This window comes from Lepidochelys kempii, chromosome 24 (assembly GCF_965140265.1).
Source record: "Lepidochelys kempii isolate rLepKem1 chromosome 24, rLepKem1.hap2, whole genome shotgun sequence".
Taxonomy (NCBI): domain Eukaryota; kingdom Metazoa; phylum Chordata; order Testudines; family Cheloniidae; genus Lepidochelys; species Lepidochelys kempii.
In genome coordinates this window covers 13,884,969-13,906,122 of record NC_133279.1, presented here as the reverse complement: position 1 = coordinate 13,906,122, position 21,154 = coordinate 13,884,969, and the positions used below count along the sequence as shown (strand labels likewise).

Here is a 21,154-nt window from a genome sequence, read left to right as displayed (position 1 = left end):
AGGATGATTTTGTGACGCGTAACGGCTCCCTAGGGAAGGACGCCTTCCACTTCGCTGCAGACTGGAAGTCGGAGGATGTCCCTGGCTGTGACAACGGCTGCTCTGATTCCTGCCCTGGGTGCGAAGAGGAGGAAAGTCTGGTGCAGTCCAAGTCCCGGTGCTGGGTGATCCAGGATCTCAATGGGCCGTTCGCCTCTTGCCACTCCCAGATTGACCCAGGCCCCTATCTGTCTGATTGCATCTTTGACCTGTGTGTGTCAGGAGGGGAGAGCAGTGTCCTGTGCCAGTCCATTCAGACATACGCAGCCGCCTGCCAGAGAGCGAATGTCACCATCTCACCTTGGAGGAGCGAGTCTTTCTGTGGTAAGCAGAGACCAAGTTTGCGTTTGCTTTTTAAATGGAAAGTATCTCATTTGCGACTTGAGATGTCGCCACATTCTGATGGCGCCACCTGCCAGGAGCCATTGGCTCCTAAGAACACAGAACTCAAGTGCTTGTTCCGCAAACATCTGATCCCAGTAGTGAGTGCCCAGCTGCCACCAGCTTCACATCAGTGGCCAAATCCCAGCTTAGCTTGAGCTTCCGTCAACAGAACGACCAAATTTAGGTCAGTTTTACCCACCTGCTGCCTGAGAAAAATGGCACCAGGGCTATTTGCCAGGGGAGGAGGAGAGGCAGGAGCCCCCCAGTCCAAGGATACCTGAGTTGAGGAAGAGGAGAAGGAAATAGAGGGAGCGAGAGCGCGAGCGGATGATTTAACTGGGAATTGGTCCTGCTTCGAGCAGGGGGTTGGACTAGATGACCTTCTGGGGTCCCTTCCAACCCTGATATTCTATGATTCCTTTCCAGCATTCTGCAAGGGAGGCTTCACATTTATCAGATGCCAATGTCAGCAGTTGTTACAAAAGGTGGAGCCCACAGACAGCACCCTGGTAGGAATCCAAGCTCCCTTTCCCAGCAGGTGGGGGACGGTTTCCTACCAGAGTGTTGCCCTGGTGCCTTGCAGTAGTGGGTGGGGGTAGGATGGGATGCTTCTTTTGTACCTACTAGCTGGTTTAGCCCCCTGGCTGGTAGGTGTCTAGCAAAGTTCTCCTGCCCTGCCCTAGTGGCTTTGCTCACTGGTTTCATCTCCCGGAAACATCCTGAACTGGGCAGGACTGCCAAGACCCTCTAGCCCCTGGTGTGAATTCTGGGCTCCCCAGCTGGGGCCTTTTCATATCTTGTTCTGGAAACTCTTAAGTGCCTCTCCCCAGGATTAACACTGGATCTTTTCTCTTCCTGCTCCTTCCTGTTTGCCAGACCCAGGATGCCCAGCACACAGTCACTACAAGCTCTGCGAGCCCGCCTGCCGGGACTCCTGTGCACGCAGCTTGGTCCAGGCTCACTGCAGCCACCTGTGTGCCGAAGGCTGTTTCTGTACCGACGGGTACCTGCGCAGCGGGGCCAGCTGCGTTCCAGAGAAGGAGTGCGGCTGCGTGCGCAACGGGCTGCATTACCCGGTGAGTTTCCTGGCAGGTGCTTTCCTGGCTCCGGTGTACTGAGGAGACCTTTTGGAAAAAGGGTTTTTTCCATCAGAAAATGCAGTTTTCACTGTTTTTTGTCAAAATCAAAATGTTTTGTGGGAACATGTCGATTTCAAAAAACTGCATTGGCTACTTCATCAGCTGGTTCATTTCATTTTGACATACAGGGACCTATTTCTCTGAATGCCTTCACCTTTATAATATTTATTGTGATAAAGGTATTATGAGGTTCTGACATGATCTAAACAAAATGTTTTTATCGTAGTGAAACAATACAATTTGACATAACCCAAACAAAACATTTTGATGGCTCCAAATCCATTTTTCTGGAATTTTTATTTTGCAGGAAACTTCAGCTTTTAGCTCAGTTCGGAATGAAAACTAAGGTCCAAATGTTGGACTTTCACATGGAACGGAAATCCCGTTTTCCGACCAGCTCTGCTACTGAGCCCTGTGGGAGGTGTCAAATTGACAAGGAAAGCCCCAGAGAAATTTGGATAAACTCTGTGCTAGGCCAACATTACTTCACTCACCTCTGTGGCTGCTTCAGTCACATCACCAGATCTTTTAACCAGGGGATACAGCCGACATCTGCATGGCCTAAGTGCACCCTTGTAGAGCAAATGGGATTTCATGTGGATGTGCTAATCTACCCATGTACCTGGGCCAGCCAACTCCCATGCACCCCCCTCATGATTTAGGATCATGCTACAGGCAGCCTGCCTCAGTTTCCCCTCTTAGACTGTTCCAATAAAACTTCCCTTCAGGTTTTTGCTTGGTTGAAAATGCCCCTCCTTGGGGACTAGGTTTATTAATGTAAAAGAACCACAAATAAAAATCAAAATCCCAAACAGAATCCATTGCTAAGTCCACACAATGCAGGGTTTCTCCTCCTCCCTCCAGGCCTTTTACAGCTCTTCCCAGCCCCTCCACCCCCCCAACCACAGCACAGACCCTGCTAGTGAACGCTGCTCCCCAGGGGATCCCAGCCCCCCACTCCTCTGACCCCAGCATGGACCCTGCTTGGTCAGGGTCTCTCCCAGGCTTCGCTGCCAGGACCAACTCCCCTGGTCTTCCTGGTAGGTGCCTTTCCTCCTTCTCTGCAGACTCTCACAGCTCCCTGAGCTTCCCCCTTGGCTGCAGCCATGGCTGCCCTTTCTAGAGAACAACCCAATTCACCCCTGGTGGGCCTCGTTCTGTCGCCAGGGCTGACTAGCCCCAGCCTTTAAGGGGCGAGTCACCTGTCACCTGCAGCACCTTCTCGGACTGGGATCAAATCTCTGTCTTACAATTTGGGGTATTTCCCTTCTTTCCACCCATGCTTCCTTCTACAGTTACACTCTGCTGACTGGTTTCTGTCTGTTACCCCTGCAGGTTGGGGACCGGGTCTGGATCTCCGGTTGCCAGGAAAGGTGCAGCTGTGATGGCCATTTAAATTTTCACTGTGTCCCCGCCAGCTGTAACCCCAGCCAGCGGTGTGCTGTGAAGGACGGGAAGTTGGGCTGCCAGAGCCAGCTGACCACCTGCACGGTGACAGGGGACCCTCACTACTTCACCTTCGATGGGGCAGTGGCCCATTTCCAGGGCACATGCGCCTACGAGATCTCGCACACCTGCAACTCCTCCCTCGACTTCTCCTTCCGGGTGGTGGCCACAAACAGGCACCGCAGGAATCGCCGGGTCTCCTTCGTCTCCCGGGTGGACGTCTGGCTCGAGAAAGGGGATCAGGACACTCACATTGTCCTGGGGGACAGCAAGGCTGCTGAGGTGAGGGTGGAGGCATTTGAAAGGGGCTTCCATCAACTCTCTCAAGAGCAGGAGCTCCAGCCCCAGAGAGCCCTCCCTGTCCGACCCCAGCACAGCCCCTGCTAGTGAACGCTGCTCCCCAGGGGATCCCAGCCCCCCCGACCCCAACACAGCCCCTGCTAGTGAACGCTGCTCCCCAGGGGATCCCAGCCCCACCCGAGCCCAGCACAGCCCCTGCTAGTGAACGCTGCTCCCCAGGGGATCCCAGCCCCCCCCGACCCCAGCACAGCCCCTGCTAGTGAACGTTGCTCCCCAGGGGATCCCAGCCCCCCCGACCCCAGCACAGCCCATGCTAGTGAACGCTGCTCCCCAGGGGATCCCAGCCCCACCCGACCCCAGCACAGCCCCTGCTAGTGAACGCTGCTCCCCAGGGGATCCCAGCCCCCCCCGTCCCCAGCACAGCCCCTGCTAGTGAACGCTGCTCCCCAGGGGATCCCAGCCCCCCCGACCCCAGCACAGCCCCTGCTAGTGAACGCTGCTCCCCAGGGGATCCCAGCCCCACCCGACCCCCGCACAGCCCCTGCTAGTGAACGCTGCTCCCCAGGGGATCCCAGCCCCCCGACCCCCACACAGCCCCTGCTAGTGAACGCTGCTCCCCAGGGGATCCCACCCCACCCAAGCCCAGCACAGCCCCTGCTAGTGAACGCTGATCCCAGGGGATCCCAGCCCCCTCCCCCGACCCCAGCACAGCCCCTGCTAGTGAACGCTGCTCCCCAGGGGATCCCAGCCCCACCCGACCCCCGCACAGCCCCTGCTAGTGAACGCTGCTCCCCAGGGGATCCCAGCCCCCCCGACCCCAGCACAGCCCCTGCTAGTGAACGCTGCTCCCCAGGGGATCCCAGCCCCCCCCGACCCCAGCACAGCCCCTGCTAGTGAACGCTGCTCCCCAGGGGATCCCAGCCCCCCCCCGACCCCAGCACAGCCCCTGCTAGTGAACGCTGCTCCCCAGGGGATCCCAGCCCCACCCGAGCCCAGCACAGCCCCTGCTAGTGAACGTTGCTCCCAGGGGATCCCAGCCCCCCCGACCCCAGCACAGCCCCTGCTAGTGAACGCTGCTCCCCAGGGGATCCCAGCCCCACCCGACCCCAGCACAGCCCCTGCTAGTGAACGCTGCTCCCCAGGGGATCCCAGCCCCCCCCCCCGACCCCAGCACAGCCCCTGCTAGTGAACGCTGCTCTCCAGGGGATCCCAGCCCCACCCGAGCCCAGCACAGCCCCTGCTAGTGAACGTTGCTTCCAGGGGATCCCAGCCCCCCCGACCCCAGCACAGCCCCTGCTAGTGAACGCTGCTCCCCAGGGGATCCCAGCCCCCCCCGACCCCAGCACAGCCCCTGCTAGTGAACGCTGCTCCCCAGGGGATCCCAGCCCCACCCGACCCCAGCACAGCCCCTGCTAGTGAACGCTGCTCCCCAGGGGATCCCAGCCCCCCCCGACCCCAGCACAGCCCCTGCTAGTGAACGCTGCTCCCCAGGGGATCCCAGCCCCACCCGACCCCAGCACAGCCCCTGCTAGTGAACGCTGCTCCCCAGGGGATCCCAGCCCCCCCCCCCCCCGACCCCAGCACAGCCCCTGATAGTGAACGTTGCTCCCAGGGGATCCCAGCCCCCCCGACCCCAGCACAGCCCCTGCTAGTGAACGTTGCTCCCAGGGGATCCCAGCCCCCTCCCCCGACCCCAGCACAGCCCCTGCTAGTGAACGCTGCTCCCCAGGGGATCCCAGCCCCACCTGACCCCCGCACAGCCCCTGCTAGTGAACGCTGCTCCCCAGGGGATCCCAGCCCCCCCGACCCCAGCACAGCCCCTGCTAGTGAACGCTGCTCCCCAGGGGATCCCAGCCCCACCCGACCCCAGCACAGCCCCTGCTAGTGAACGTTGCTCCCAGGGGATCCCAGCCCCCCGACCCCAGCACAGCCCCTGCTAGTGAACGCTGCTCCCCAGGGGATCCCAGCCCCCCCCGACCCCAGCACAGCCCCTGCTAGTGAACGCTGCTCCCCAGGGGATCCCAGCCCCCCCCGACCCCAGCACAGCCCCTGCTAGTGAACGCTGCTCCCCAGGGGATCCCAGCCCCACCCGAGCCCAGCACAGCCCCTGCTAGTGAACGCTGCTCCCCAGGGGATCCCAGCCCCACCCAACCCCAGCACAGCCCCTGCTAGTGAATGTTGCTCCCCAGGGGATCCCAGCCCCCCCCGACCCCAGCACAGCCCCTGCTAGTGAACGCTGCTCCCCAGGGGATCCCAGCCCCCTCCCCCGACCCCAGCACAGCCCCTGCTAGTGAATGCTGCTCCCCAGGGGATCCCAGGCCCAAGGAGCCCCTCCCCACCTGCTCCATTAGTGAGCGTTGCTCCCCCGGCAGAGCGCGACATGGGTAAATAACTCAATGATCTTATTTAAAGTGGGGAGGTTAACAGCACCTGGGTGGCTGTTCCGAAACCCCGGGGGCTCTGACCTGTCCCCTCAGCACCTGGTGTTTGCAAACTGAATTAGTCATCGGGGTCCCCACTCGCCTGCTAGACGAGGCACCTGTATGTCATTGGGTCACTGCTCTGCCATTGCACCGGTACACTTTGGTCCCTCCTATTCCCTGCCTGTGGCATGGAGCAGTTGAGTCTCCTGCTGGCCTCGTTTGCTCTGTGTTGGTGGGTCGGTGGGCGGCTGCCCAGGAAGATCCAGGACGTCGGATGGGGATCTCATGGTCCCTTCTGGCCTTAAACTGACTCTCTAGGGGTGGCACAATTTGCTCACCTGCTGGCAGGGCTCAGGTCTGCGCTGGATTATAGATTACTGAGGGCTCCCCCAGGCAGCGACACTCGCATGAGAACAGCCATGCTGCAAAACAGCACGCCAGCGCCCGAGCCTCGGCAGGAACGGCAGAAGCACCCTAAAAGTGGGGGGCCACAAGTGCCCGAACCGTGGCCCTGCCCCCTGAGCCACCAGCCCTGCACCATCTCTTCCCCCAAGGGCCTGCTGCTGCACCGCCCTCCTCTTCCCCCCAAGACCTCCTTGCTCGCTCCTCTCCGCCCCTCAAGCCTATCGCTCGGCCTCAAGGCCAGTAAAAAGTGAGGGGGGCCATGGCCCCCTGAGCCCCCCCCCACATTCCAGCACCCCGGTCTGTGGCGCTAAGACTTCTGGGCATGTCCCATGGCCCTTAGCGCTGCAAGAAACTGAGCCGCTCCATGCATTTGTTCCCAGTGCGCTGCAGGAGAGCGTCTGTCCTTCCTGGGCAGGCCTGCGTGGTGTAGGGAAGGCATGGGAGGATTGACGGCACTGAAGTGGCACTAGTCGGCATCCGGATTTCAGGGGGGCTGTGTTAGCAGCTGGGTCTGTGTGGGGCCAGGACTCCCATCAGGAGCTAGAATGTGCCTTAGCTCTGCTGGGAAGAGACGGCTCTTGGGGCAGGGGCAGGGGTCCTGGCCTGTCACTGGGCTCAAAGGCGCCCCTACAATATACATAAATATTGAGGAGTGAAATCAGCTTTCGGGGCCTCAACCTAGAACCTGCTGAACGTCTTTCCTTCCAGCCCCCTCCCGCCCTTAAACTCAGCCCTGGTGGCTTGGTGCCCCCAGGGCTGTTACAGGCCAGGGGCTCCCTGATTGCAGAGGGCGAGGTTTTGGCCTCCCCCCAGGGGCTTTGCGCCTGGCAGGTGGTGTCCCCGGTGGTGCTCACTGCACTGAGTCCTCTGCTCTTTCAGGTTAACGGGGAGAGGGTGAGCCTGCCGCACGCCCTGGGCCCTCTGGGCAGTGTGACCAGGATCAGAAACCTGGTGACCATACAGACCCCAGCCAATGTGGAGATCCAGTTCAATGGCCGCCACACTTTGTTCGTCCGCGTGGGCCCGGAGTATCGGGCGCGGCTGTGCGGGATGTGTGGGAATTTCAACGACATCCGCAGGGACGACAAAGTCCTGCCCAGCGGGGAGAGAGCCCGGAGTGACGCAGAGTTTGGGAACGCCTGGAAGTCTGAGCCCAGCCCGGCCAGGTCTGGTATCCTGACGGAGCAGTGGGATCCCTGAGGACGTTGGGTTGCTGTTTACCAGAGAAATTAACCGAGGCTTTGGTGTTGGGACAGATCGTTGTGGGAGTGAAACTGCTGGACTGGGCTGGGAGGCAGAGCTCACAAACGAGGCTCTGGAAATTGGCAGTGGTGGGACTGCTGCTTGGTGACTCCTGTGGGAGATGAGTTTGGGTCTCAGGCCTGTTCCTGGTGGGACGGGCAGATGAACGGAGTGGAGTGAGGTGGGAGAGCTGGCTGAACAGATGAATGGAGCAGGTGGGGGCAGAGAGAGAAGGTGACAAACTGTTAGTCAATTACTCTTTAAAAACTAATTATTTCCTGTTCACTTCACTGTAGGTTGAGGGCAGGACCTGTATGCGTGTGTCTGGGTGTGCCTATGAATCTGTGTGTGTGCCTCCGTGTGCATGTCTGCACGTATGTTGTGACAGGCTCCTCTTTCCCCACCCCTGCCTCTCACCCGAGTCCCATCCCCTCACCTACAGCTGGGCCTCATTTATTCGTGTGCATGAGAAATCACAAGCTGGAGTGGCCCTGGGAGATGCGCTGTAGGTTGGTCCAGTGCATGTTACTGGGAGGCAAAGCTTACTACTGAGCTCTGAAGGTCCCCTGGTAGGAGGCGGGGTTGGGAGGGGCGGGTCAGACACTCATAGAAGATCAGGGTTGGAAGGGACCTCAGGAGATCATCTAGTCCAACCCCCTGCTCAAAGCAGGACCAATCCCCAATTTTTGCCCCAGATCCCTAAATGGCCCCCTCCAGGATTGAGCTTGCAACCCCAGGTTTAGCAGGCCAATGCTCAAACCACTGAGCTATCCCTCTCCCCCACTCCCTAGGTGATACTAGAGAGAGCCAGTCCCTTTGCCCTGCCATGAGTACTGCTAACTTCCCTTTGCTCCAGGTGTTTGGATGACACCGGCTCCCCCGAGCCCTGCAGCGACCCCCTGGAGTTTGAAGAGCTCTGCGGGACCCTGACTAGCCAATCGGGACCGTTTGCCGAGTGCCACTGGCATGTGGACCCTGCCCCATTTTACTCCTCCTGCCTGTACGACATATGCCACTACGGGACGGCCAATGGGATGCTGTGCATGGCCATCGCCTCCTACGAAGAGCTGTGCAGCCTTCAGGGGATACGTGTTGGCGCGTGGAGATCATCTGCGCAGTGCCGTGAGCACCAGTCCCACCTGCAGGCCCGGGGGGAGAGCACTGGGTTGGGGAATTTGGGAGTGTGAGGTGTTGGCAATATTGAGATTGAGCCTGAAATTGTGGAGGAGCCATAAAGCCAATGACCTGATCCCCCGTAGTCATTAAAACCCTTTTTGGGTTTTGTCCTAGTCACATCCCCATTTGGGTATTTACATTCTTCCTCCTCCGTCCTCAAACAAGGATTCTCCTTCCCTTCCTGCCACAAATACTGTGCAGCGTTTCCGTGGGCTGTCACGTAGTGGCTGCACCTCACCCCAGGGGTGGCTGCATTGCAGCACCGCGGGAACAATCCCTGTACAGTATTTGTGTGGCTGCTAAAACAACCGCTGGGCCCCACTCCTGAACTGGCTGCATGTCAGCGCTGACAGAGCTGCGTTGCTCTGTGGCTGCTAGCCTGCCGCTGTGCCCCTCCCCAGAAGTGGCCATGTTTCAGCCCCAATGAGCGGTCCCTGGGCTATTAATCTGCTGCCTGCACCCAGCCCAGGGGAGGCTGTATGCCAGCATGAGCTGTGGGAACTCTGTGTAATTTGCAAAGTGGTTTTTGATGCGTTGAACTGGAAAGGCTCGAGAGACGTAGAGGTTGCCCTTAGAAATACAGGGGGTTGGGCAGATCAGAGAACAGCTGCAGATACAATCAACAGGCCGGCTTTGCTGCTGCTAAACTCTGATTCCCTCTGCAGCTGCGAGTGACCCGTGCCTTGCTCTGGCCTGCGGGGAGAACGAGTGGTGTGGAGAGCAGGCAGGGAGATGGGGCTGTTACTGCTACAGAGCTTCTGAGCCCATCCAAGTGGCTGACTATGGTAAAGAGCAATTTCTGGTCCCTTCCTCTGTCCAGATTTCCGCTGACACTCAAGGCACGGAAATCTATCCATGCTTTCCAGGGGAACCATCGCCGGCCGGGCTATGTCTGCTGCGAATGCCATGGCTCAGTGAACTGGGGCAGCACTGGGACAGCAGATTTCCCAAGGTTACTTCTCTCATCACACAGTGTGAGGGCAGTGATTTGAGCCGAAGAGCAGGGGGCAAGGAGCTTGGCATGGGGTTGTTCTGGGGAAAGAGTTGGCAACACAGGTGACTCTGGGCTCTGATTCTGGCCCCAGCTCCCCATGTGTCTCCTAAATGTCCTGAGCCTTTGTCATCCCAGGCGGAAAACAGGGTAGAAGGCGAGGCTGCTTGGGGGAGGGGAGGAGGTGGGACCTCCAGATTCAGACTGGGAGCCAGCTGTCTCCCCCTCCAAGCCCCCGTCGTCTGCCCGCTCCCCCTCTGCAGCTGGCTCCCAATCCTGGCTGTTAGGGGTCTCCCTGCAGTGCCCAGCGCGTGCCTGGCCTCTCAGCCACAGTGGGCGAGTTCTCGGAGATCTCATTGACGTGGGATTCCCAGGCACACGGAGAGTCTCCTCTTGTCCTGTGGGCTTGCAGCTCCGCAGCGCAGCTGGTCTCCGCCTGGCATGCCAGGAACCAGGGCACAGCCCCAGCCATGCCTAGAGAGGCCCCGTGGGACGGTCCCTGCCATGTACCTGTTCTCACTTCCCTTCCAGACTACCAGCTGGCCTGCAGTGGCGGTAACAGCTCAGTGTCCCTGTCCCGCTGCCTGCTCTTCTCCGACGGCTTCCCCTCGGAGGCCTTGCACCTGGCTGACCCCAGCTGCACCGGCACCCTCGTCAGGGAGAGACTTGTCTTCTACTTCGACAGCACACAACAGAGCTGCGGGACCACGGTGACGGTGAGGAGGAGGCTGGCGACTGGTCACAGCGCGCGGCCACGGGCACGGCCGCCCACTCCTACCAGCCTACCCGTGCGCGGCCACGGGCCCGCCCGCCCCGCCCCGCCCCGCGCGCGGCCACGGGCCCGCCCCGCCCCGTCCGCGGCCACGGGCCCGCCCGCCCTGCCCCGCCCCGTCCGCGGCCACATGTACCAACACATGGCCATGTGCACACCTGTGCACCCCGACCAGCACACAGCCATGTGCACGTGCACCAACATATGACCACGTAACACACCCACATGCGCCTACCAAAACATGGCCACATGAATATGCAGCAGCACACAGCCATGTGCACAAACACGTGGCCACATGTACACCCCCACACGTACCAACCCATGGCGCTGTGCACATCCCCTGCCAACACACTGCCCCCGGCACACATGCACAGTGCCACCGGTGCATAGACACAAACCCGAACACGCTTCCACATATCCAGACCGCCCCCTGCCCCCACAGACTAGCTCTCACACGCACAAACCCACACCCACTGGAACGAGTCATCCCTACACACCGTCCCACACCTGCAGCAGGGCACGCCGACATGGTGTCACACGAGTGCCTGCATGAGGATGCTCACCTCCATAGGGTCACACAGCCAAGCACATCTTCAAACATGAGTCAACACGCTGGCCCCCCCGCTCTGGCATGCACCCCCCTCCCCCAGTCCAGTGGGCACTCACCAGGCGGGTAGGAGAGAGAAGGGCGGTGACAAGTGATGTGCGTTCTGTGCAAAAGAGGAGTGTGCCAGGGCCACGGGTGCCCTGTCGTGGCGGGAAGAGTGACGTGGATCCTGGGCATGGAGGGATTCGACTCTCACCACTGCTGCTGCTTCTGTGCCCCCACAGGTCAATGCCACCCACGCCACTTACTCCAACGAGGTGCAGGGCCGGGTGGGCAACGCCTATGGAGGGGTGATCAGCCGGGACAGGCTCCTCTTCTTGCACTTCTCCTGCGCCCAGCCACTGAGCTTCAACCTGTCCGTCCCAATGGCCATCCAGCCCATACAGGAGTGAGTAGGGCCGCAGGAGCCAGCAGGAGACTGGGCGCCCCTCCTCAGTGCCACCTGTTGCTGCTGATTTCGAGAGCCCCCAGCAGCCTTCTCCTTTGGCCCTCAGTGCCCCACCTCACACCCCACAGCACTGCTTCCACCCTGCGGCTTCGCAGGATTCCTTGCACAGCACCACTTCCCACCACCCCTGGGTCCCGCCCCGCTTTGGCTGCCCCGGTTCCCACGACCCCTGGGTCCTGCCCCCTTGTGCCAGTTCCTGCAACCCCCTGGGTCCCGCCCCTCTAGCGCTGTGCTGGTTCCCATGACCCCTGAATCCACCTATCTTGCACCGCACCATTCCTGTGACCCCTGGGTGCACCTGCCTTGCACTGTGCCATTCCTATGACTCTTGGTCCCACATCCCCTTGAACCACTCTGGTTCACATGCCCCTTTGTTCCCACATCCCCTTGCTCACACTGGTCCTGTGACCTCTGGTTCCCACTTCCCCTAGCACCCTGCTGATTCCCATGTACCCTTGAACCGTGCTGGTTCCTGTGACCCCTTATTCTCCTGCCCCTTTGCACCATGCTGGTTCCTGCCCCCCGTTCCTTGCAGCTCCTGGCACTTCATCAGTTCCCACAACCTCTTAAAGCTGCATTTGCCCACTGGTGCCACTAATGCCCCACCCTGCCGCAGACACGTTACTTTTCTTCTCTAGCCTCCATCGAGTGTTGTCTCTCTCTTCTGTTCTCACCTTCTTCCATAGTGTCGTTAACACAACCCTCCCCTCCGGCCAAGGGAGCTACCTGACCACCATGGTCCTGTACCAAGACCCTCGATACAGCAAACCCTTCACCCAGAGCCCCATCCCACTCACTGTCAACCACAGGGTCTACGTGGATATCAGGGTTTCGGGGTTGGACCCCAGCCACTTTGTGCTGACCTTGTCATCGTGCTGGGCCACTCCGGACCGAGACCCCTCCTCCAGCATCCGATGGGATCTCATCACCAACCAGTGAGCAGCTGGCCCTTCTGCTTCACATCACCTAGCAGAGAGGGGATGTGGGGTACAGAACAGGGGGTCTGGGCGACAGGACCCCTGGCTTCTATCCCTGGCTCTGGGAGGGGCGTGAGACCTAGTGGGTTAGAAGGGGGAGCTGGGAGTCCGGACTCCTGGGTTCTATGCCCAGCTCTGGGAGGGGAATGGGGCATGGTGGGTTGGGGTGAGGAGGCTGAAAGTCCCGACTTCTGGGTTCTAACACTACGCTGGGCAGGGAGGAACCTGCAGTAGCCAAGTAGAGCTGGCTAACAGTGTCCAACCTGCTGCTTGCTGTTTAGTGCCATGTCTGGTTGACCCCTGTGCCCTGTCCCTCACCCAGGTGCCCCAGCCTGCGAGATGGCACAGTGACAATCGAGGAGGACGGCGTCTCCACCATCAGCCGCTTCTCCTTCAATGTCTTCGAGTTCATCCCAGACTTAGAGCTGGTGTATCTGCACTGCCGGGTCCGGCTCTGCAGCCCCCAGGCGGCCACATGCACCATGGTGAGTGAGCACGTGGGCAGACGAGCCAGGGGTAATGGGACCCTCCCCCTCCACACCAGGGAGGGGATCTGCTCTGAGACTCCTTGGGAAACCTCCCCAGTGGTGCTAAGTGGCTTGGTGCAGCACAGGGCAGCCCTGGGTGGGCAAGAGACCGTGCTCTCAGCCTGGTCCACATGCAGCACCAAGGGACAAACCCAGACCAGGGCCCTGTCCAGATGTGGGGCTGAGTGTGACTGTGGAAACCCCCTTGGTGTAGAGGGGAGCAGCTCCTGCCACCCTTGTGTGGTAGGATGGGGCCTGCAGTGCATCCCTGTGCCTTGTGAGCCGTCCCGTGCAGCACTCTCATGCTGCTGTGCCCCAGCTGTCCCACCCCAGAGGTGGCTGCATCCCAGTGCCAGGCAAGCTGTCCCCAGCAGCGTTGCCATGTGGCTGGGACCCAGCTGCCCCTCCCCAGAGGTGGCTGCATTCCCACATAAACAGGCTGCAAGGTCCTTTGCAGTGCTGTCTGAGCCTCTGTGCCAAGGAGCCTCTTGCTACCCCCGTGCTGGGTGACTCCAGAGTGCCCCCTAGTGCTCAGTGCGGTGACAAGGCTCTGTTCTCCCCCTGCAGCACTGCGCCAGGCCGGGCTCTGCTGTGCAGGGCAGGAAGCCTCCATCGGGGGTTGTGTCCGCTGGTCCTTTCCTGAAGTACGACGAAGCTGCCGACCAAGGTGATTTGCAGCTGGCGCAGGCTCTGGTGCTGCCAGATGCCATCTGGGTTTGACGCTCAGGGTCTCCCTGGGGCTGGGAGCACCCAGCTGAGTGTGCAAGGGACAGCTGCTCAGTGAGTTTACCTGCAGTCCCAGGACACGCCAGTAGAGGGCAGGGGACACGCAGCTTTTCAGCCCCGAGATCAGAGCAGGAGTCTGGGGCGTCTGCCCTGGGGCCAGGAGCCCCCATTTGGCCATGTGTCGGACCAGCCAATTGGCTGGTCTCTGGTGCAGAGAGACCCACAGAGCCGTGCTGAATGGCACCGGCCGAGCTGGGGGGAGCCCAGGGCTGGGATAGCAGGGGCTACGGGTCGGGAGTGAGGGGCACCAGCCGCGCTGTTGTGGGGAACCCAGGGCTGGGATAGCAGGGGCTTCGGGTCGGGAGTGAGGGGCACCAGCCGTGCTGGGGGGAGCCCAGGGCTGGGATAGCAGGGGCTGCGGGTTGGGAGTGAGGGGCACCAGCCGCGCTGTGGGGAACCCAGGGCTGGGATAGCAGGGGCTGCGGGTCAGGAGTGAGGGGCACCAGCCGTGCTGGGGGGAGCCCAGGGCTGGGATAGCAGGGGCTGCGGGTCGGGAGTGAGGGGCACCAGCCGCGCTGTTGTGGGGAACCCAGGGCTGGGATAGCAGGGGCTGCGGGTCAGGAGTGAGGGGCACCAGCCGTGCTGGGGGGAGCCCAGGGCTGGGATAGCAGGGGCTGCGGGTCAGGAGTGAGGGGCACCGGCCGAGCTGGGGGGAGCCCAGGGCTGGGATAGCAGGGGCTGCGGGTCAGGAGTGAGGGGCACCAGCCGAGCTGGGGGGAGCCCAGGGCTGGGATAGCAGGGGCTGCGGGTCAGGAGTGAGGGGCACCAGCCGAGCTGGGGGGAGCCCAGGGCTGGGATAGCAGGGGCTGCGGGTCAGGAGTGAGGGGCACCGGCCGAGCTGGGGGGAGCCCAGGGCTGGGATAGCAGGGGCTGCGGGTCGGGAGTGAGGGGCACCAGCCGAGCTGTGGGGAGCCCAGGGCTGGGATAGCAGGGGCTGCGGGTCAGGAGTGAGGGGCACCGGCCGAGCTGGGGGGAGCCCAGGGCTGGGATAGCAGGGGCTGCGGGTCGGGAGTGAGGGGCACCAGCCGTGCAGGGTCTCGTTATCGTGCCACCCTCAGGCCAAGCGCCTTATGGGCCTGGCTTTTTCCCCCTCTCTCTGATCCACTCCCCCATCCCTGGTGGCTCAGGCCCTTGCTGGGACCCCAGCCCAGGGGGGAATCTGCCCCTCACAGCGCCCCTCCCCCCCGGTGATGTGAAATGACATCTCTGCCTCTCTCTTTGCAGGTCTGCAGCTGGCCAGCGGGAGCCCTGACTCACCCACCTGCTCCCCACTCCTGCAGCTGCTGCTCAGCTCCTCCTGCCTGCTCCTTGCTGGAGCCCCCTGAGCCGGGGCCCAGGGCCAGGCCTGGGCAGGGGGTTGGAGGTGCAAGGCCTCAGGGAGCCCTGGGAGGGCAGGCAGGGGGTGGCCAGGCAGGCAGGCGGCCAGTCAGTGCTCTGGGAAGAGGGGCTGAGCTGGTCCCCTGCCCCCCAGCACCCTCACGGGGACCCAGTGAGGCCACAGCCCTAGCAGGTGAAGGAGGAGCCTGGGAGAACCAAGGGAATCCCAGTGCCCCGAGCCTGCCCCCCCCCCCCCGCTACGGTAGGGGGTGAATAAAGTGAGTGCGAGACTCTCTGGGCTGTGACTAGTAGCCTGGCTTCGCCACAACAGGGGAGGGGGCTGGGAGCCAGGACTCCTGGGTTCGCTCTCCAGCTCTGGGAGGGGAGGGGGTCTGATGGTCAGAGTGGGGGGTGGGGCTAGGACCCAGGATTCCTGGGTTCTGATCCAGCTCTGGCTGTGACCTTGGTCAGGTCCTTTCCCCTGGGTGCCTCTCTGCTCCTCTGTGACATGAGGATGATGAACGGACCCGTCTTTGGTGGGGGGTGGGGGAGGCTCCGCGGCTGCCTGTGACTGGCCCTGGGCCCCTCGCCCGCCCTGGGAGTGGGGCTCGGGCTGCCAGTCCCCTTGCGGCAGGGGTGGCCGGGGGCTCCACGACTGGGCGTCCCTGCCCTGGGTGCCCCCGCGCCCGTAATTAGCTGCCAGGCGCTCCCCAACAAACCACCTGCCAGCAGCCCCACACGAACCAACCCCTCCCCCAGCAACACAACCCCCCCCTCCCCCGCCAGCAGCCCCACACGAACCAACCCCTCCCCCAGCAACACAACCCCCCCCCGCCAGCAGCCCCACACGAACCAACCCCCTCCCCCAGCAACACAACCCCCCCCCGCAGCAGCCCCACACGAACCAACCCCTCCCCCAGCAACACAACCCCCCCCCCGCCAGCAGCCCACACGAACCAACCCCTCCCCCAGCAACACAACCCCCCCCCCCGCCAGCAGCCCCACACGAACCAACCCCTCCCCCAGCAACACAACCCCCCCCTCCCCCGCCAGCAGCCCCACACGAACCAACCCCTCCCCCAGCAACACAACCCCCCCCCCCCCGCCAGCAGCCCCACACGAACCAACCCCTCCCCCAGCAACACAACCCCCCCCCGCCAGCAGCCCCACACGAACCAACCCCTCCCCCAGCAACACAACCCCCCCCCCCGCCAGCAGCCCCACACGAACCAACCCCTCCCCAGCAACACAACCCCCCCGCCAGCAGCCCCACACGAACCAACCCCTCCCCCAGCAACACAACCCCCCCCCCCCGCCAGCAGCCCCACACGAACCAACCCCTCCCCCAGCAACACAACCCCCCCCCGCCAGCAGCCCCACACGAACCAACCCCTCCCCCAGCAACACAACCCCCCCCCCCCGCCAGCAGCCCCACACGAACCAACCCCTCCCCCAGCAACACAACCCCCCCCCCCCGCAGCAGCCCCACACGAACCAACCCCTCCCCCAGCAACACAACCCCCCCTCCCCCGCCAGCAGCCCCACACGAACCAACCCCTCCCCCAGCAACACAACCCCCCCCTCCCCCGCCAGCCAGCCCCACACGAACCAACCCCTCCCCCAGCAACACAACCCCCCCCCCGCCAGCAGCCCCACACGAACCAACCCCTCCCCCAGCAACACAACCCCCCCCCCGCCAGCAGCCCCACACGAACCAACCCCTCCCCCAGCAACACAACCCCCCCCTCCCCCGCCAGCAGCCCCACACGAACCAACCCCTCCCCCAGCAACACAACCCCCCCCCGCCAGCAGCCCCACACGAACCAACCCCTCCCCCCAGCAACACAACCCACTCTGCAGCCCCACACGAACCAACCCCTCCCCCAGCAACACAACCCCCCCCCCGCCAGCAGCCCCACACGAACCAACCCCTCCCCCAGCAACACAACCCCCCCCCGCCAGCAGCCCCACACGAACCAACCCCTCCCCCAGCAACACAACCCCCCCCCGCCAGCAGCCCCACACGAACCAACCCCTCCCCCAGCAACACAACCCCCCCCCCGCCAGCAGCCCCACACGAACCAACCCCTCCCCCAGCAACACAACCCCCCCCCGCCAGCAGCCCCACACGAACCAACCCCTCCCCCAGCAACACAACCCCCCCCCCGCCAGCAGCCCCACACGAACCAACCCCTCCCCCAGCAACACAACCCCCCCCCCGCCAGCAGCCCCACACGAACCAACCCCTCCCCCAGCAACACAACCCCCCCCCGCCAGCAGCCCCACACGAACCAACCCCTCCCCCAGCAACACAACCCCCCCCGCCAGCAGCCCCACACGAACCAACCCCTCCCCCAGCAACACAACCCCCCCCCGCCAGCAGCCCCACACGAACCAACCCCTCCCCCAGCAACACAACCCCCCCCCCGCCAGCAGCCCCACACGAACCAACCCCTCCCCCAGCAACACAACCCCCCCCCGCCAGCAGCCCCACACGAACCAACCCCTCCCCCAGCAACACAACCCCCCCCCGCCAGCAGCCCCACACGAACCAACCCCTCCCCCAGCAACACAACCCCCCCCCCCCGCCAGCAGCCCCACACGAACCAACCCCTCCCCCAGCAACACAACCCCCCCCCGCCAGCAGCCCCACACGAACCAACCCCTCCCCCAGCAACACAACCCCCCCCCGCCAGCAGCCCCACACGAACCAACCCCTCCCCCAGCAACACAACCCCCCCCCCCGCCAGCAGCCCCACACGAACCAACCCCTCCCCCAGCAACACAACCCCCCCCCCCGCCAGCAGCCCCACACGAACCAACCCCTCCCCCAGCAACACAACCCCCCCCCCGCCAGCAGCCCCACACGAACCAACCCCTCCCCCAGCAACACAACCCCCCCCCCCCGCCAGCAGCCCCACACGAACCAACCCCTCCCCCAGCAACACAACCCCCCCGCCCCCCGCCAGCAGCCCCACACGAACCAACCCCTCCCCCAGCAACACAACCCCCCCCCCCGCCAGCAGCCCCACACGAACCAACCCCTCCCCCAGCAACACAACCCCCCCCGCCAGCAGCCCCACACGAACCAACCCCTCCCCCAGCAACACAACCCCCCCCCCGCCAGCAGCCCCACACGAACCAACCCCTCCCCCAGCAACACAACCCCCCCCCCGCCAGCAGCCCCACACGAACCAACCCCTCCCCCAGCAACACAACCCCCCCCCCCGCCAGCAGCCCCACACGAACCAACCCCTCCCCCAGCAACACAACCCCCCCCCCGCCAGCAGCCCCACACGAACCAACCCCTCCCCCAGCAACACAACCCCCCCGCCCCCCGCCAGCAGCCCCACACGAACCAACCCCTCCCCCAGCAACACAACCCCCCCGCCCCCCGCCAGCAGCCCCACACGAACCAACCCCTCCCCCAGCAACACAACCCCCCCCCCGCCAGCAGCCCCACACGAACCAACCCCTCCCCCAGCAACACAACCCCCCCCCCGCCAGCAGCCCCACACGAACCAACCCCTCCCCCAGCAACACAACCCCCCCCCCCGCCAGCAGCCCCACACGAACCAACCCCTCCCCCAGCAACACAACCCCCCCCCCCGCCAGCAGCCCCACACGAACCAACCCCTCCCCCAGCAACACAACCCCCCCCCCGCCAGCAGCCCCACACGAACCAACCCCTCCCCCAGCAACACAACCCCCCCCCCGCCAGCAGCCCCACACGAACCAACCCCTCCCCCAGCAACACAACCCCCCCCCGCCAGCAGCCCCACACGAACCAACCCCTCCCCCAGCAACACAACCCCCCCCCGCCAGCAGCCCCACACGAACCAACCCCTCCCCCAGCAACACAACCCCCCCCCCCCGCCAGCAGCCCCACACGAACCAACCCCTCCCCCAGCAACACAACCCCCCCCCGCCAGCAGCCCCACACGAACCAACCCCTCCCCCAGCAACACAACCCCCCCCCCGCCAGCAGCCCCACACGAACCAACCCCTCCCCCAGCAACACAACCCCCCCCCCCGCCAGCAGCCCCACACGAACCAACCCCTCCCCCAGCAACACAACCCCCCCCCCGCCAGCAGCCCCACACGAACCAACCCCTCCCCCAGCAACACAACCCCCCCCTCCCCCGCCAGCAGCCCCACACGAACCAACCCCTCCCCCAGCAACACAACCCCCCCCCCCCCGCCAGCAGCCCCACACGAACCAACCCCTCCCCCAGCAACACAACCCCCCCCCCCCCGCCAGCAGCCCCACACGAACCAACCCCTCCCCCAGCAACACAACCCCCCCCCGCCAGCAGCCCCACACGAACCAACCCCTCCCCCAGCAACACAACCCCCCCCCCCGCCAGCAGCCCCACACGAACCAACCCCTCCCCCAGCAACACAACCCCCCCCCCGCCAGCAGCCCCACACGAACCAACCCCTCCCCCAGCAACACAACCCCCCCGCCCCCCGCCAGCAGCCCCACACGAACCAACCCCTCCCCCAGCAACACAACCCCCCCGCCCCCCGCCAGCAGCCCCACACGAACCAACCCCTCCCCCAGCAACACAACCCCCCCCCGCCAGCAGCCCCACACGAACCAACCCCTCCCCCAGCAACACAACCCCCCCCTGCCAGCAGCCCCACACGAACCAACCCCTCCCCCAGCAACACAACCCCCCCCCCGCCAGCAGCCCCACACGAACCAACCCCTCCCCCAGCAACACAACCCCCCCCCCCCGCCAGCAGCCCCACACGAACCAACCCCTCCCCCAGCAACACAACCCCCCCCCCCCGCCAGCAGCCCCACACGAACCAACCCCTCCCCCAGCAACACAACCCCCCCCCGCCAGCAGCCCCACACGAACCAACCCCTCCCCCAGCAACACAACCCCCCCCCCCGCCAGCAGCCCCACACGAACCAACCCCTCCCCCAGCAACACAACCCCCCCCCGCCAGCAGCCCCACACGAACCAACCCCTCCCCCAGCAACACAACCCCCCCCCGCCAGCAGCCCCACACGAACCAACCCCTCCCCCAGCAACACAACCCCCCCCCCCCCGCCAGCAGCCCCACACGAACCAACCCCTCCCCCAGCAACACAACCCCCCCCCCCCGCCAGCAGCCCCACACGAACCAACCCCTCCCCCAGCAACACAACCCCCCCCCCGCCAGCAGCCCCACACGAACCAACCCCTCCCCCAGCTACACAGACCCGCCCCCCAGCAGCTCTGCAATGAGAAGCTCTCCGCCTCAGGAACCCCTCCCTAACAAATCCACGGGCCTGGGCAGCCCTGGCCTAGCTTAGCACCTGCCAGCAACGCTGCAATAACAAGCCCCGGTGCAGAGCCCTCCAGCGACCAAGCGGTGCAGCCTCGCCATGTATCGCAGGCCCTACAATGACAAACAGGGCCCGTGTCCCCAGGCTCCCAAATGACCCACCTGTGCTAAGCCGCCTGCCGAAGAACCGGGGTGTCCGGGAGCCCCAGCCCCGGGGACACAGCGGCAGGCCTGGCCCTGCTCGAGCTCCCTGCGGCCAGGGAAGGGGAAATAGGCCGGGGCCGGCGAGTCGTTCCGCCCAAGGCCTGGGTGCAGGAGCCGGGCCCGGAGCCCAGCCCAGAGTTCAGGCCGGGGACAGGCAGGGAGGGACACAGCCTGTGCTGGGGCGTTGAGCATGAGCTGGGAGGGACGGGGGCTGTGTCAGGACCAGCGGCCGCGGGAGCCGAGCAGGGGTGGGGGGGTGGCCACGTTGTTTGTTCCCCGGGGTGGGGGGGAGACTTTCTGGTGCAGCCCCCGGGTCCAGGCTCCGGTGGCAACTGGGGCCTCTGCTGTCCCAGTGCCCTCCGGGACGGGCTTGATGCCCAGACCCCAAGGCAGCCCGTGGGCCCCGCTCGCCAGGGGGTTGAGGCCTTGCCTGCCCCAGCCTGAGCGAGCCCTGGCCAGGATCCCAGCCCCTCCCCACAGCTCCAGCACCACCTGCCCCCCTGCCCCCCCAGCAACCAGGCCGGCTGGAAACTAGGGGACAGTGCTGGGAAAGAACAGCTGTGCTGGTGCCCCTCACTCCCGACCCGCAGCCCCCCCACCAACCCACAGAGCCGTGCTGGTGCCTCACACTCCCGACCTGCAGCCCCCCCACCAACCCACAGAGCCGTGCTGGTGCCCCACACTCCCGACC

General features: G+C 64.0%; 1 protein-coding gene across 1 annotated transcript; it reads left to right on the top strand.

The window, feature by feature from the left end:
• The first annotated feature begins 7,992 nt into the window (after window positions 1-7,992).
• On the top strand, window positions 7,993-15,264 carry LOC140902936 (alpha-tectorin-like). The gene is made up of 8 exons (XM_073323519.1): window positions 7,993-8,500; window positions 9,220-9,339; window positions 10,077-10,261; window positions 11,149-11,312; window positions 12,059-12,307; window positions 12,672-12,834; window positions 13,444-13,543; window positions 14,887-15,264. The coding sequence occupies exons 1-8, from the start codon at window positions 8,413-8,415 to the stop codon at window positions 14,985-14,987; spliced, it is 1,170 nt and encodes a 389-aa protein (XP_073179620.1). The 5' UTR covers window positions 7,993-8,412; the 3' UTR covers window positions 14,988-15,264.
• Window positions 15,265-21,154: the final 5,890 nt, after the last annotated feature.

Excerpts from the sequence above, each read along its gene's own strand:
- LOC140902936 (XM_073323519.1), top strand. The coding sequence starts at position 8,413 with ATGCTGTGCATGGCCATCGCCTCCTACGAAGAGCTGTGCAGCCTTCAG. Across the intron at positions 8,501-9,219 it reads GAGATCATCTGCGCAGTGCC|CTGCGAGTGACCCGTGCCTT; the intron begins GTGAGCACCAGT and ends TTCCCTCTGCAG. Across the intron at positions 10,262-11,148 it reads GCTGCGGGACCACGGTGACG|GTCAATGCCACCCACGCCAC; the intron begins GTGAGGAGGAGG and ends GTGCCCCCACAG.